Source organism: Pogoniulus pusillus, chromosome 13, assembly GCF_015220805.1.
Source record: "Pogoniulus pusillus isolate bPogPus1 chromosome 13, bPogPus1.pri, whole genome shotgun sequence".
Classification (NCBI taxonomy): Eukaryota; Metazoa; Chordata; class Aves; order Piciformes; family Lybiidae; genus Pogoniulus; species Pogoniulus pusillus.
Genome location: NC_087276.1, coordinates 17,269,583 through 17,283,346, shown reverse-complemented (window position 1 = coordinate 17,283,346; position 13,764 = coordinate 17,269,583). Strand labels below are relative to the sequence as shown.

The 13,764-nt window shown below is 61.2% G+C and overlaps 2 protein-coding genes across 2 annotated transcripts in view; both read right to left on the bottom strand.

The window, feature by feature from the left end:
• The window catches only part of WDR90 (WD repeat domain 90), a 39,928-nt gene extending 28,718 nt beyond the window's left edge, over positions 1–11,210 (bottom strand). Inside the window, exons 1-15 of the mRNA XM_064152644.1 lie at positions 11,201–11,210; positions 11,080–11,144; positions 10,206–10,382; positions 9,951–10,121; positions 9,600–9,732; positions 8,405–8,575; positions 6,761–6,884; positions 5,943–6,010; positions 5,157–5,281; positions 4,343–4,411; positions 3,756–3,866; positions 2,829–2,974; positions 2,480–2,537; positions 1,197–1,315; positions 283–420 (exon numbers count right to left, since the gene is read on the bottom strand). Coding sequence (XP_064008714.1) covers positions 283–420; positions 1,197–1,315; positions 2,480–2,537; positions 2,829–2,974; positions 3,756–3,866; positions 4,343–4,411; positions 5,157–5,281; positions 5,943–6,010; positions 6,761–6,884; positions 8,405–8,575; positions 9,600–9,732; positions 9,951–10,121; positions 10,206–10,382; positions 11,080–11,144; positions 11,201–11,210 — 1,685 coding nt within the window. The remainder of the gene's footprint in view (positions 1–282; positions 421–1,196; positions 1,316–2,479; positions 2,538–2,828; positions 2,975–3,755; positions 3,867–4,342; positions 4,412–5,156; positions 5,282–5,942; positions 6,011–6,760; positions 6,885–8,404; positions 8,576–9,599; positions 9,733–9,950; positions 10,122–10,205; positions 10,383–11,079; positions 11,145–11,200) is intronic.
• A 6-nt stretch (positions 11,211–11,216) lies between these two features.
• CFAP70 (cilia and flagella associated protein 70) overlaps positions 11,217–13,764 on the bottom strand; it is a 29,922-nt gene continuing 27,374 nt past the window's right edge. The window contains exons 25-27 of the mRNA XM_064153245.1: positions 12,733–12,834; positions 12,504–12,551; positions 11,217–11,569 (exon numbers count right to left, since the gene is read on the bottom strand). Of these exons, the coding sequence (XP_064009315.1) occupies positions 11,489–11,569; positions 12,504–12,551; positions 12,733–12,834 (231 nt within the window). The 3' untranslated portion in view covers positions 11,217–11,488. The remainder of the gene's footprint in view (positions 11,570–12,503; positions 12,552–12,732; positions 12,835–13,764) is intronic.

Below are 13,764 nucleotides of genomic sequence, written 5' to 3'. Positions count from 1 at the left end.
CAGTGCCCTTTTGGGAGCAAAGCAGAAGTGTGAGGCTGGGGAGTGATGCACTGAACACAGCAAACCATGCCCATGGCAGCAGGACAGACTCCTTCCTTGGGCTCTCCTGCAAGCAGCAGAGCCTCTGCTGGGCCAGGCAGCCTGGGGAGGAGGGGAGAAAGCTCCATGATCTGCAGGGAAGACCCAAGCCAAACGCCCCCCACCCCGGGCAGGGGACTGGGAAGGAGGCAGCTCTGCAGCTGCCCCGTGGGTGGCTGAGGAGGGAAGCCACCAGGCTCTTACAGAGTGTGCTCCTGCAGGTGGAAGGCCAGGTCGGTGCAGTCCAGGGGCTGGTGATGTGCCAGGCTGAGGGGGCAGGAGCGCAGGGCACCGCCGCGCAGGCGCCACAGCCGCACGTTGTCCTTGCCGCACGATGCCAGCCTGTGCGGGACACAGCCTCTCAGAGCCCTGCCCTGCTGCCAGCCCACGGCCAGCACCCAGGGCACCAGTGGCACCTGGGCAGCTGCAGCACCACCGCTGCCCCCGGCCCCTGCCAGAAGCCCTGCTCCTGACGGGTGCTCACAGAGGGCACTGGGCTGGGAGGGACCCCCCAAAGGCATCTTGTCCAGCCCCACCCCCTGCAGGCAGCAGGGACACCTCCAGCCAGAGCAGGCTGCACAAGCACACAGCAAGGCTGAGCTTGAATGTCTCCAGGGATGGCCTCAACCTCCTCCCTGGGCAGCCTGTGCCAGTCTCTCCCCACCCTCACTGTGCCAACACTTCCTCCTGGTGTCCAACCTAACTCTGCACTGCTCCACTTCCAAACCATTGCCCTCAGCCTGTCCCCACAGGCCCTTCTGAACAGTCCCTCCTCAGCCTGCCTGCAGGTCCCCTGCAGGTACTGAAATGCAGCTCTAAGCTCTCTCTGAAGCCTTCTCCAGGCTGCAGAGCCCCAACCCTCCCAGCCTGTCCCCACGGCAGAGCTTCTGCAGCCTCCGAGCACCTTTGTGGCCTCCTCTGGACCCTCTCCAGCAGCTCCAGGTCCCTTTTGCATTGAGGCCCCACAGTTGGCCCCAGCCCTGCAGGTGAGGTCTCCCCAGAGCAGAGCAGAGGAGCAGGATCCCCTCTCCCCATCTCTGCCCATGCTGCTTTGGATGCAGCTCGGGCTGGCACCGGACAGCAGATCAAGAGAGAGGATTTTTTTCTTGACACACTACCTGGTGTCATCAAAAAAAGCAATCTTCAAGGTCTGGATGTCCACATCTGTGTGTGCTTTGGCCAGCACAGCCACCTCTCCACCACAGGCCACCTGAGCAGTGTTCCACACCACCACCATCTGAAGCAAGTAAACACAACACAAAGGCAGAACCACTCAGCCAGGGAAACGTTGGCAGGAACAGAGCTTCTCACCCCAGCAGCTGCACATTCACAGGCTGGGCAACTGGGGACAGAGAACTAATGATGGAATTGCAGCAAGGGGATAAAAAGCCTCTGGCATGGAGTGTGTAGGACAGTCCAGCAGCTATGAAAAGCTTGGTGGCAATGTGCTTAGTGGCAATGCCAGCTTCTGAATGCCACAGCTGCTCAGGGGCTCAGGCTGGGCAGAAAAAGCCACAAAGATATGGGAACTCTGCCTGCTGGGACAGGAGCTGTGCTGGAGCTCTGCAGGAGAGCTAGGGAGGGACTTTGGGCAAGGGCTGGGAGTGGCAGGATGATGGAAAATGGTTTTGAGCTGGGAGAGGGGAGATTGAGAGTGGAGAGGAGGAAGAAGGTGAGGGTGGGGAGACACTGGCACAGGTTTGCCCAGGGAGAGCAAACATCACATTCTGTGATTCTGTGATCCACAACCTCCCTAGAGGTGTTGAAGGCCAGGCTGGGTGAGGCCTTGAGCAACCTGGGCTGATGGGAAATGTCCCTGCCCATGGCAGGGGGTTGGTGCTGGATGATCTTGAAGATCCCTTCTAACCCAACCCATTCCATGAATCCATGAACCTTCCCCAGCTCCTGACTGCCCCAGAGGACACTGCTCTGGCTCCTTCTTGCCTCCACAAGCTGACTGCAGATGTTCAGCTTTTCTCCTCTCCAGGCCCAACCATTCCTTGCTGGCAGGGCTGGGTGGAGGACAGCAGCTCCATGATGGAGCAGAGCCTCCAGGCCCACAGCAGTTTTCTTTCTGCCCTGCCTGCTGGGCTCAGAGCTGGAGATCAAACTTCCCAACCTGCCCAAGTGCCATAAACCAGAGGGGGGTCTGCAGCTCTGCTCACTGCTGGACTGCTCAGCAGAGAGGGAGGGCAGCTCGGGGCACTGGGTGGCAGGGAAGGCAGGGGCAAGCTCACACCTCTCAGTGCCGTTTGCTCGCCCAGGAAGCCTCGCACCGTGCAGGCCAGCGGGCCAGGAAGGGCTGGAAGGGGCTGCCGGTGCTGGTGCTGTGCAGGCAGCCACTGGCTGGTTTAGTTCTACATTAACTCCTCCCTGCTGTAACCAAAGAGCTGAGGCTCACCGTTCTGCCGTGCCCGTCCTTGCCCAGCCCGCACAGCAGGGCTCCGCTGCCCGAGAAGCTGCAGGAAGAGGCCACCTGGTGAAGCACAACTCCTCAAACCACCCCCGGGCATCTCAGCAAGGGCCGAAAGGAGACAAGTTGTGGGTGTGGGCAGACAGCAAGAGCCGAGAGATAAGCCCAGATGGGAGCTGGCAGCCTGGCAGTTGCTCTGGACCAGCTGCCAGCAGGTCCCGGTGATAAATAGGGGTGGGCACAGCAGAGCTCCAGCCTTGTATTACCGTGCGGGAAGAGCAGGGCACGGCTGCTGTGCTGCAGCACTTCACCCACCTGTGCCCAGGCTGGCACCCACCTCAGCGAGCACAGAGAGTGGACGTGGGTTTGGAAGACTGAGAGGCAGCTGCCCGTGGGGAAGTGCCAGAGACGTCCCAGGCTGAGGGCTCCGAGCTGTGCCGATGCCAGCAAGGTGCAGCTGCGGTCCAGGGCCAGCGCCGAGACCTGCGGGAGCCAGGGCACCACGGGGGGCTTGGGGTGCACGGGACCTCAGAGCTCCCCCAGCACAGCCCCCTGCACTTACCCCCACCCACAGCAGGCTGCTCACAGCCCCACACAACCTGACCTGCAGTGCTGCCAGCCATGGGGCAGCTCCCACCTCTCTGGGCAGCCTGGGACAGGCTCTCCCCACCCTCAGTGCCAAACCTTTCTCCCTTCTCTCCACTCTCAATCATCCTCTGCAGCTCACACCGTCCCCCCTTGGACTGCCACCACAGGCCCTGCTCAAACCTCTGTCCCCAGCTCTCTTCTGGCCCCTTGAAGCACTGCAAGGCCACCAGGAGGTCTCCCTGCAGCCTTCTCCTCTCCTGGCTGAACATCCCCAACTCTGCCAGCCTGGCCTGACAGCAGAGCTTCCACCCTGCCAGCACTGCTGTGGCCTCCTGCTGCAGCAGGTCCCTGTCTGTGCTGAGCACTCCAGAGCTGCCCCAGCACTGCAGGGGAGGTCTCAGCTGGTACAGCAGAAGGGGCAGACTCTCCTCCCTGCCCCTGCTGCCCACACTGCTGGGGATCAGCCCAGGACAGGCTGGAGCTGGCTGGCAGCCCTCAGTGCCAGCTCCTGGCCAGCTTTGCAACCCCAGCACCCCTAAGGCCTTCTCCATAAGTCTGCTCTCCAGCCCTTCAGCCCACAGCATCTGTGAGGCTCCTGAGGAGAGCTGAGTCCAGGGGCACCTCTGAAGCACAAGCACAGCAGTGCTGCAGACTCTGTGAGCAGCCTTTCACCCACCTTATCTGTGTGCCCGATGAAGAACCTCTGCTCTCCAGTCTGGATCTGCAGGGTCACTATCACTGCATGGCAGGGGTACACCACTGCAGCACTGTCCTGAGTCCACAGAGCCTGCAGGACCAAGACAACAGTGAGAGGGCTGCAGGTCCTTCAGAGAAGCCCCAGGTCAGTCTCCTCTCCCAAGGAACAAGCCACAGGACAAGAGGAAACTGCCTCAAGTTGCCCCAGGGGAGGTTCAGGTTGGCCATGAGGAACAATTTCTTCCCATCAGAGGTTCTCAGGCACTGGCACAGGCTGCCCAAGGAGGTGGTGCAGTCCCCAGCCCTGGAGGTGTTTAAAGCCACCTGGCTGTGGTGCTGAGGGCATGGTTTGGTGGCAGTGGTGAGGCTGTGAGCATGGGTGAGTGGTTGGACTGGATGAGCTGCCAGTCTCAGCAGCTCTGCGGTTCATGCCCATCTCCCTTGGGGTCACCTGCCCCACGAAGACATGCAGGGAGGGTGGCACTCAGCTGCCTTCCTGCCTGCAAACACCAATCCTCTGCCCATGCAATCACAGACCAACTGCCCAGGCCAGCAGCAGCCACTGACCCACTTGGTGCTGCAGCCTCCAAAGCCAATGATCGTCTTCAGCCTCAGGATGGGATCTGGGAAGAGCCTCTGGAAAGGAAGCAGAGGGCACTATCAGCATGGCCTGAGCCCCTCCCTGCCCTCTCCTGGCTTCTCTCTGAAGCACACAGACAGCTTTGGTTTCTCTCCTCTTGGAGGGACTGCCTGTGAAATAGTTAACCTGGCAGGAAATCGAGCAGCAAGGAGGAGCTGGCATCTCCCAGCCAGACCTTCTCGGGGCCCTGCCGATGCCCAGGGCTGGCCTCTGACCCCACAGGCAGAGGTTTGCCTGCCAGATGGCACAGAGGGTCCATGTCCCCTCCTGACCATGTTCTGGGCAAATTAACAAACATGCAGCACTGGCTTAAGGTCAGCACAGCTGAGCACAGAGTCCCTCTCTCAAGGCAAGCCAGATGCTAGTGGGAAGGGGAATTGCCAGGCAGGAAAACCATCACCAGCTGGAGCACTTCCCAGGATCCACTGGAACTCCAGTCTGGAACCTGCCTTCCCTCTGCAGCTTCTGCCAGTGCCACAGGCACCTCCAGCGTGCCATGCTCACAGCCTCATCTTCCCCATACAGCTCCAGCTCCACATGGCTCCATTCCCACCTCCCCAACCCTACATGGCTCCAGCTCCACGCAGCTCCATCTCCACCCCTCTACCACCATATAGCTCCATCTCCACTTTTCCAAACCTGCCTCTCCCCTCTCTCAGAGGCTCCATCTCCACCCCTCCCTGTCCACATGGCTCCACAAGCACCCCAAAGCCCCCCGGGCTGCTGCGACTCCTCACGCACCTGCTCTGAGCCAGTGTGGGCAGCTGTGCTGGTGCCTTCGCTGCCCTGGGGAGGGCCCAGCTGGGTACCACCATTGCTGCCCGCTGGTGACTGCTCCACGTTCCGCAGGCTGTGCAGCCTCTGCTCTTCAGCAGTTCCAGCCCTGGGAAGCTCTGAGGCTGTCGGGTTAAACTCAGGGATGCTGTTTGGACTGGCAGGGCAGCAGCGTGGCAGCTGAGGAAGGGCAGAGCCTAAGAGGGCAGCTCACTCCTCCCAGTTTGGTATCAGCAGCAGACTGGCTGAGGGTCCACTCTGTGCCTTCATCCAGATAACTGATGAAGATGTCAAATAGTGCTGGGCCCAGCACTGACCCCTGAAGGGCACCACCAGCCTCTGGTCTCCGTTTGGACTCTGCCCCACTGACCACAACTGCCTGAGCCCTGCCCTTCAGCCAGTGCCCAACCCACAGCACCACCCAGGCCCTTCTGCGAGGATGCCATGGGGAACAGAGACAAGAGTCAGGGAACGCTGAGACAAAGCAGGAGGAGAAGGTCCTCGGGAGACAACAAGGAAGCAGCCACAGGCTGCTCCCTGCAGGACTTACAGCTCCAGAGCTGGTTCTGTGGCGGGTGAGGGATGCTGCGGGCTGCGCTGCCCTGGCGAGTGCCACCGGCTGGGCTGGCTGGCGGGGGCAGGCGTCAGAGCCGTGGCCACCTGGGGGACAAGAGAAGCAGCTGAGCACTGTCGGCAAGCCAAGGCACCCACCCGTGCTGGCACAGCCTGGGCTGCTGAGCCCAGCCTTCCCACCTGCCGCTGGGTCCGGACAGCTCTTCCCGATGGAGCTGGACGGCAGCTCGCAGCCCTCGGATGGGAACCTGAGCAAAGCCAGAGGGAGAGGTCATGGAATGAGGATATTGCACCCCGGGATCCATCCTGGGAGCTGCCTGCCTGGCCTCCCTCCCTGCCTCTTCTGTGTCTCCTGCAGGCTTCCCCTTCTCTCCCTCCCCCAAATATCTTCATCAGCGATGTGGACAGTGGGATCCAGGCACCCTCAGCATGTCTGCAGGTGGCACCAAGCTGTGTGGGGCAGGTGAGGGGCAGGATCCAGCCAGAGGGACCTGGACAGGTTGCAGAAGTGCCAACCTCATGAAGGTCAAGGCCAAGGACAAGGTCCTGCAGCTGGCACCAGTCCAGGCTGGGTGAGGAGTGACTTGAAAGCTGTCTGGATGAGAAGGCCTTAGAGGTGCTGGGGGTGCAAAGCTGGCCAGGAGCTGGCACTGAGGGCTGCCAGCCCAGCTCCAGCCTGTCCTGGGCTGATCCCCAGCAGGGTGGGCAGCAGGGGCAGGGAGGGGATTCTGTCCCTCTGCTGTGCCTGCTGAGCCCTGCCCCTGCAGTGCTGGGGCAGCTCTGGAGTGCTCAGCACAGACAGGGGCCTGCTGCAGCAGGGCCAGAGGAGGCCACAGCAGTGCTGGCAGGGTGGAAGCTCTGCTGTCAGGCCAGGCTGGCAGAGTTGGGGGTAGCAAAATGGCTTCACCAAGCCCCAGCTTTATCCAGCTTTGCCATTCCATAAGCAGTTTTTTCCACCCTGCATTCCAAGGGATTGGGAGCTCTAGGAGCTGCAATACCTGATGTAGTCGTAGAGGTCATGCCAACTCTGCCCCTTGGGCACAGGAAATGCCATTTCCCGAGGCATGGGAACGACCCCATGGCACAGCAGGCCAGCTTGCCGTGCCTCGGAGAAGGTTACACCTGGCAGCACAGAGGTGGAGGGGAAAAGGTCAATTCCCAAAGGTTGTGGAGCTGCCCGAAGTCACAACGCCCATGGGACATGGACACAAACCATCTTCCTCCTTGAAAACACCCAGGAAGCAAAGATCACAGCCCTGAGGTCTGTAGCAAACCAACACAGCTTTGTACAGGGGCACTGCAGAGTGCCAGCAGGGTGGGCCTTGGATGCTCTCCACACAAGGACACTGCACAGCCTCTCTGGGCAGCCTGCTCCAGGCCTCCAGCACCCTCACAACAAACAACTTTCTCCTCCTGCTCAGATGCAACCTCCTGGATGCCACTTTGTGCCCTTTGCCCCTTGGCCTGGCCCTGGGCACCACTGACAAGAGTTTGGTCTCAGCCTCTTGCCCTCCCAGAGCTGCTCCAGGCCCCTCAGCAGCTTTGCAGCCTGCCCTGGACTCTCTCCAGCACTTCTCTGTCTCTTCTCAACTGGGGAACCAGAAATGGACTCAGAGCTCCAGATGTGACCTCACTGAGGCAGAATAGAGGGGGAGGAGAACCTCCCTTGCCCTTCTGGCCACACTCTTCTCAATGCCCCCCAGACCCTCTTGACCTTCCTGGCCCCAAGGGCACATTGCTGGCTCCTGGAACTTGCTGTCCCCCAGCACTCCCAGGTCCTTCTCCTTGGAGCTGCTTCCCAGCAGGTCTCCTCTCAGCTGTGCTGCTGCAGGAGGTTGTTCCTCCCCAGGGGCAGGACCCTACCCCTGCCCTGCTTGAACCTCATGAGGTCCCCCCCACGCAGCACTCAGCCAGGCCTGGCCTATTCCTGTTCAGCTATTTCTGATGTTCTCCCCCTCCAAAGACAACCCTGCAGGCTAAACCCTTAGTTTGGATTTCTAACCCCTGCCAGGCCCAGGATTCATTTCATGCTCTGCTCCCTGTCTCAGCAGATCACTCTGACTTGTGTTAAGGCTCTGCCATCACTTTCCCTTTTTTCTTCCCTTCCTGTTTTGTGACCTCATGAAAGCCTCCAAGATACAAGCTCCAGAAGCCCAAAAGGAGCAGCTTAGCTTTGTTCCCACTGCTGCTTTCCAATTTGGGCTTTGGGCAGATTTCCAGCCCCAAAAGAGAAAGACAGAAGTAAAGGTTGTGAACAAAGGCTCTGTGGCAGACTAAGCAGGTGGACAGAGAAAAGAAGGCTGGAAAAAAATCTGGAGGCAAAATCCCCAGCAGGAGATAAAAGCTCAATCCTTAGGGGTGTGAGGCTTGGGAACACCTTTATGTTTTGGGTTTTTTTCCATCCTGACCTTGGTAAGAGATTAAACTTTGCCCTGTCTCAGCTGAAGGAGGAGAGGGCAGCTTTCCCCAAAGCTCAGGAGTTGTTCAGCAGCACACCTGGAAACTGACCACCACCCTGAGGGTTTGGTCCTCTCTGCCAGCCAAGGTCCTGTTGGTATCTCTTCAGCTTTAAACCTCTCCAGGTTCCACCCAGGCTGGGTGGAAGTGGCAGCAGAAAGCAGAGGTCACTCTGAGGTCCTCACCTGGGTCAAAGAGCAGGTCGCTGGTGCAGAGGTTTCTCACCAGCAGGCTGCAGCAGAGTTTGATGCTCTTCAGGTGGCTGTAGCGGCGGCTGAGGTAGAGGGAGAGGATGGAGGGAAGGTCCAGCACCAGGCAGGTCCAGCGCACAGCACCAGGGGCAGCTCCCACCAGAGCTAGGGGTGAAAGGGGAAAAGATGATACAGAGCTTGGACCATGGAGCTCACAGCACCCAGCATCAGCGTGGTAAAGCAGGAAACACTTATCAGGGATGAGTCTTGACTTGGGTTGTCTTGTCTGTGATGAGGCAGGAGATGGGAAATGGCTTTCAGAGCCTGCTGCTGGCTTCTGACAGCAGTAGTGTGGGCAGCAGTAGCAGGGCAGGGATTGTCCTCCTGTGCCCAGCACTGCTCAGACCACACCTTCAATCCTGGGGTCAGTTTTGGGCCTCTCACCTCAAGAAGGACACTGAGGGTCTGGAGCAGGGGCAGAGAATGGCAACAGAGCTGGGAAGGGTCTGGAGGACAGGGCTGGGGAGGAGCAGCTGATGGAGCTGGGGGTGTGCAGCCTGCAGAAGAGGAGGCTGAGGGCAGAGCTCATTGCTCTCTACAGCTCCCTGAGAGGAGGCTGCAGCCAGCTGGGGGTTGGGCTCTGCTCCCTAGGAACAAGTGACAAGAGAAAATAGTCTCAAGGTGCCCCAGGGGAGGTTCAGGTTGGCCATGAGGAACAATTTGTTCCCCTTGAGGGTTGTCCAGACCTGGCCCAGGCTGCCCAGGGCAGTGGTGGAGTCCCCATGCCTGGAGGGGCTTCAGACCTGTATAGCTGTGGTGCTGAGGGCCCTGGTTTAGTGGTGCCCTGGCAGGGCTGGATTCAGGGTTGGACTGGATGATCTTAAAGGCCTCTTCCAACCAAACCTATTATGTGCTTCTTCTGCAGGGCAGTGGTGCCAGGATGGGGAATGGCAGACAAGCAGCCTGGCCACCTCCACGGACTCGGGCCCAGCCTGGCACTGCATCCACTGCTTGGGAAAACTGGAATGGAGACATCCTGCCAGGAGCTACAGCTGCTGAGGGGCTCCTGCCCACGACCCTCCTCAAGTGCTTCAACTTCTGAACTCAGTTGATTTCCTCGTGGTGGTGGTGCCAGCCCAACCCCAGCGCTGTCCCCAGCAGCAGCAGGAGCACCATGCCCACTCCTCACCACGCCTGCCCGGCTGGGCACCCGCTGCTGAGCCCTCAGCAGCTCCACAGACGAAGGGGAACTGCAGCCAGGTGGCCGTGAACTTGAACTCCTTGAAGAGGGTGGAGAAGGAGATGCGGACCACCTGCTGGTCCTGAGGAGACAGAGACAGGCAGGGAGCTTCGGTCACCGGTCACCCTGCTGGCATTGGCAGGGAGATGCCAAAGGGATGCGGCCGCACCTCCAGAAGGGACACCACAAGGATGCGCAAACCACCTGCACCCCCAGCGGCAGCGCAGACCTCTGCTGCCACCCGCAGGTCCTTCACCCGACCCACCACGGTGGTTTCTCCAGGCTGTCTGTGCCACCCACCTCGGTGGTGACATCCAGGTGGACCACGAAGTGCCTGTGGGGCACGGGCCTGAAGAGCAGGTAGAGGAAGCGTCCACCCAGCCCCAGCGTCCCGGTGCGGGGCAGCTGCAGGTAGCTGCTGCTGGGGAGGGAGCCCCGGATCCGGTAGACAGTTGCCTTCAGCCTGGCATCCTTCCAAAAGCAGGGAGAGGAGGTGATGGGTGGTACCCACCCCACGGCCAGTGCTCCCACCCGCGCCGCCGGTGTGCCCGTTACCGTGAGGGCGGCCACGTCCCCCTCCTTGGCTGAGCGCTTCCACTCGTCCACGCGGAAGTGCTTGAAGATGTTGAGGTATGGGCGCTGCCAAGCTGCCGGCACCGCGGGAGGGCTGAGGGGGGGTAGTCCTGTCCGGGCTACCCCCGCTGCTGATGCCCCGTCCCGAGGTCCCCTGCCCTGTCGCCACTCTGTTAGATCCGCGTCCTAGGCGGCCCCAGTGCCACCCTTGTGTCGTATGCCCGCTGATGTCCCCGCTGCCTCCATGTCCTGAACCGTGTCCCCCCACCCCAGCCTGCAGGTGCTCCGAGTCTCCCCAGCTCCACCGTCACTCCCGTGCCCGGAGCCCAGTCACGGCTCCGCTCCCGCCGTGCTCCAAGCCCTCTCTCCCCGGTGACAACTCTACCTCTGCGCTGCAAACGCCCCTATGCCCTACCACCCCCAACCCTGCTGCCCACCCCATTGCCCCCGGGCCCCCTAGACCAGGACAAGCCCGTCACCCAGTGCTCCAGAGACCCACAGTCCCGGCGACATCCCTTTTACCCCCGTGTCCCGAGCCCGGTGACGCCCCCTTATGCCCGTGACCCCAGCATCCCCGTGGCCCAAGCCTGGAAACAACTCCGTTAACCCGGTGCTCCAGACTCCACCGAGCCCAGTGACACCTCCCTTATCCCCGTGCTCGGAGTACTCCGTGCTTGGTGACGCCCCCATTGTCCCCGTGCTCCAGACTCCACCGAGCCCAGTGACACCTCCGTTATCCCCGTGCTCCGGTGACGCCCCCATTGCCCCTCCGCGCCGCGAGTCTCGGTGACACTCCCGTTACCCTGGCGCTCCGAGTCCCGCTCCCCGCAGCCCCCTTCCCCGGGCCCGCTGGCACCTCCGCCACCTTCGTGCTCCGAGTCCTCCACCTCCGCGGCGCCCTCGCTGCCCCGGCTCGGTGCCCTCGGCCCGGTGCCCCCCCGGTGCCGCCGTACCCCACTGCCCCCTCCCGCCGCTACCTGCCGCCATGGCGCGCGCCGCCGGCTCAACCGTCCCGCGCGCCCGCAGCCACGCCCCGCGGGGCGGGGCAAGCACAGAGCACGTGAGCGGACGCGTTGGGTGTGTCCCTCTGCGGCCACCGTCCTGCCAGCGCCGCCCCGGCCCGGCCCCCTCGGGCTGGCCGCGGCAGAGGCAGAGGCACAGGCGAGGCTCGGGCAGTTTATCTGGCACCGGGAGCGGCACCGGGAGCGGCACCGGGGAACACGGGGCTCAGAGGATCGGCGCAGCTGCCCCGGGAAACGCGGGGCTCAGAAGGCCGGATTGCCGAAGCCGAGCCGCTGCTGCGCGTCGTGGATCTCCCGTAGCAGCGCGTCGTTACTCAGGCCCAGCTGCACGAAAGAGGGAAAGGGGAGGGGGGCGTCAGGCATGGCCAGGGGCGGCCACACGCTCCCAGCTTCCTCACCTTTGCAGGACTGGGGACTGCGAGCCACAGACCTCCCCCGGCACCCTGGGCCCAGACTTGGCCATGGCCGCGCTCTGCCTCTGTCGGCGATGAGCTGGGAAACCGGCGGGAGGGGAGCAGCAAGGGCAGGAGCTTTTCCCACACCACATCGCCACGTGCAATCACGGAATCACTTGGGCTGGAGGACACCTTTAAGATAGCGTCCAACCCATACCCCAGCCCTGCCAGGGCACCACCAAACCAGGACCCTCAGCACCACAGCTACACAGCTCTGAAGCCACTCCAGGCATGGGGACTCCAACACCGCCCTGGGCAGCCCTCACGGAGGAAAAAAATTCCTCTTCGACAACCTAACCCTCCCCTGGGGCAGCTTGAGGCTATTTCCTCCTGTCCTGTCACTTTTTCCTAGGGAGCAGAGCCCAACCCCCAGCTGGCTGCAGCCTCCTCTCGGGGAGCTGTAGAGAGCAATGAGCTCTGCCCTCAGCCTCTTCCAGGCTGCACACCCCCAGCTCCCTCAGCTGCTGCTCCCCAGCCTTGTTGCCCTTCTCTGCCCCTGCTCCAGCCCCTCAGTTTCCTTCCTGGAGGAAAGAGTCCAGAACTGAATCCAGGATTTGAGGTGCAGCCCTCAGCAGCAGCAGTGCTGAGTACAGTGAGACAATCCCTATCCTGCTCCTGCTGCCCACACCACTGGTGATGCAGGCCAGGCTGTTGGTGGCTCTCTGGGATACCTGACTGTAAGACCTCACATCTTCTATGCCACATCAAAGTGAACCTGCAGGTTAAAAGGGGCCACTCTGGTCCATTTGCCTTCCCACCCACTGGCAGCTTCTGCCCTGCCCCAGCACTGCACAGACACAAACCTTGAGGGTGTATTTGTAGCACTGTTCTGCCTCCAGCTCTCGGCCTCCCTGTGGAAACAACCCAAGAGCTGCTGGTGAGGGAACCATCCCACAGCAAACATGCAAGTTCTCAGTGGGGTGGGAAGGCTCAGCACAAAGGGGAGTGAGAGCATGGGGTGATGCCAGGCAGTGAGGAAGGACAGATGCTGAGAACCCCCCCCAGGCCCTGGCAGGCTGTCTGGGTACTCACTCGCAGGCAGATGAGGGCGAGATACCCCCAGACTTCGGCATTGGTGTTATTTAGGGCATTGGCTTCAGAGAGAGCATCTTCTGCTTCCACCATCTCCTCCAGCTTGAGAGAGAGAGGAGAGACATGGACAAAAGGCAGAGAGCAGGCAGAAAGGTCTCCAGGACTGACCAGGCAGCTAACAGCCAAAAAGAAATCACTGTAATGAAAGCACCCAGCAGGGTTTCCCTGACAGAGCTGCAGGGAGAGGATGCGGGGCAGACACAACCAGTGCCAGCATCCAGTTCTGTGAGCATGGAGCTCTCCCTGCTGACTCCTGCCCGCCCTGGGAGCACAGGCTATGTTGACATCTCCTGGAGATCACAGGAGCTGGCAAAGCCCTTTGAGATCACCCAGTCCAAGCAGTCTCTAACTCTGCCAAGGCTGGGGCTAACCCATGGCACATCTGCATCTCTCACACCACATCTACACAGCTTTTAAACACCTCCAGGGATGAGGATTCAAACACGACTGGGGAGCTGCAGCCACTTCCCGAGGCCACCACTCAGCTCTCTGCCTCCAGCCCACGGCATCCTAGGAGGTGGAAGTGTGACAGCACACAGCACCTGGTGGCCTTCAGCAGCACAGCTTCACAGGCAGCCAGGCCCCACTTCAGCGAACTAAAGCAGCCTGGAAGGCCAAGGTCAGCCTGGGCTGCATCCAAAGCAGCGTGGCCAGAGATGGAGAAAGGGGATCCTGCTCCTCTGCTCTGCTCTGGGGAGACTTCATCTGCAGGGCTGGGGCCAGCTGTGGGGCCCTCAACACAGAGAGAGACCTGGAGCTGCTGGGGAGGGTCCAGAGGAGGCCACAAAGATGATCAAAGGCTGCAGAAGCTCTGCTGTGGGGACAGGCTGGGAGGGTTGGGGCTCTGCAGCCTGGAGAAGGCTTCAGAGAGAGCTTAGAGCTGCATTTCAGTATCTGCAGGGGACCTGCAGGCAGGCTGGGGAGGGACTGTTCAGAAGGGCCTGTGGAGACAGGCTGAGGGCAATGGTTTGG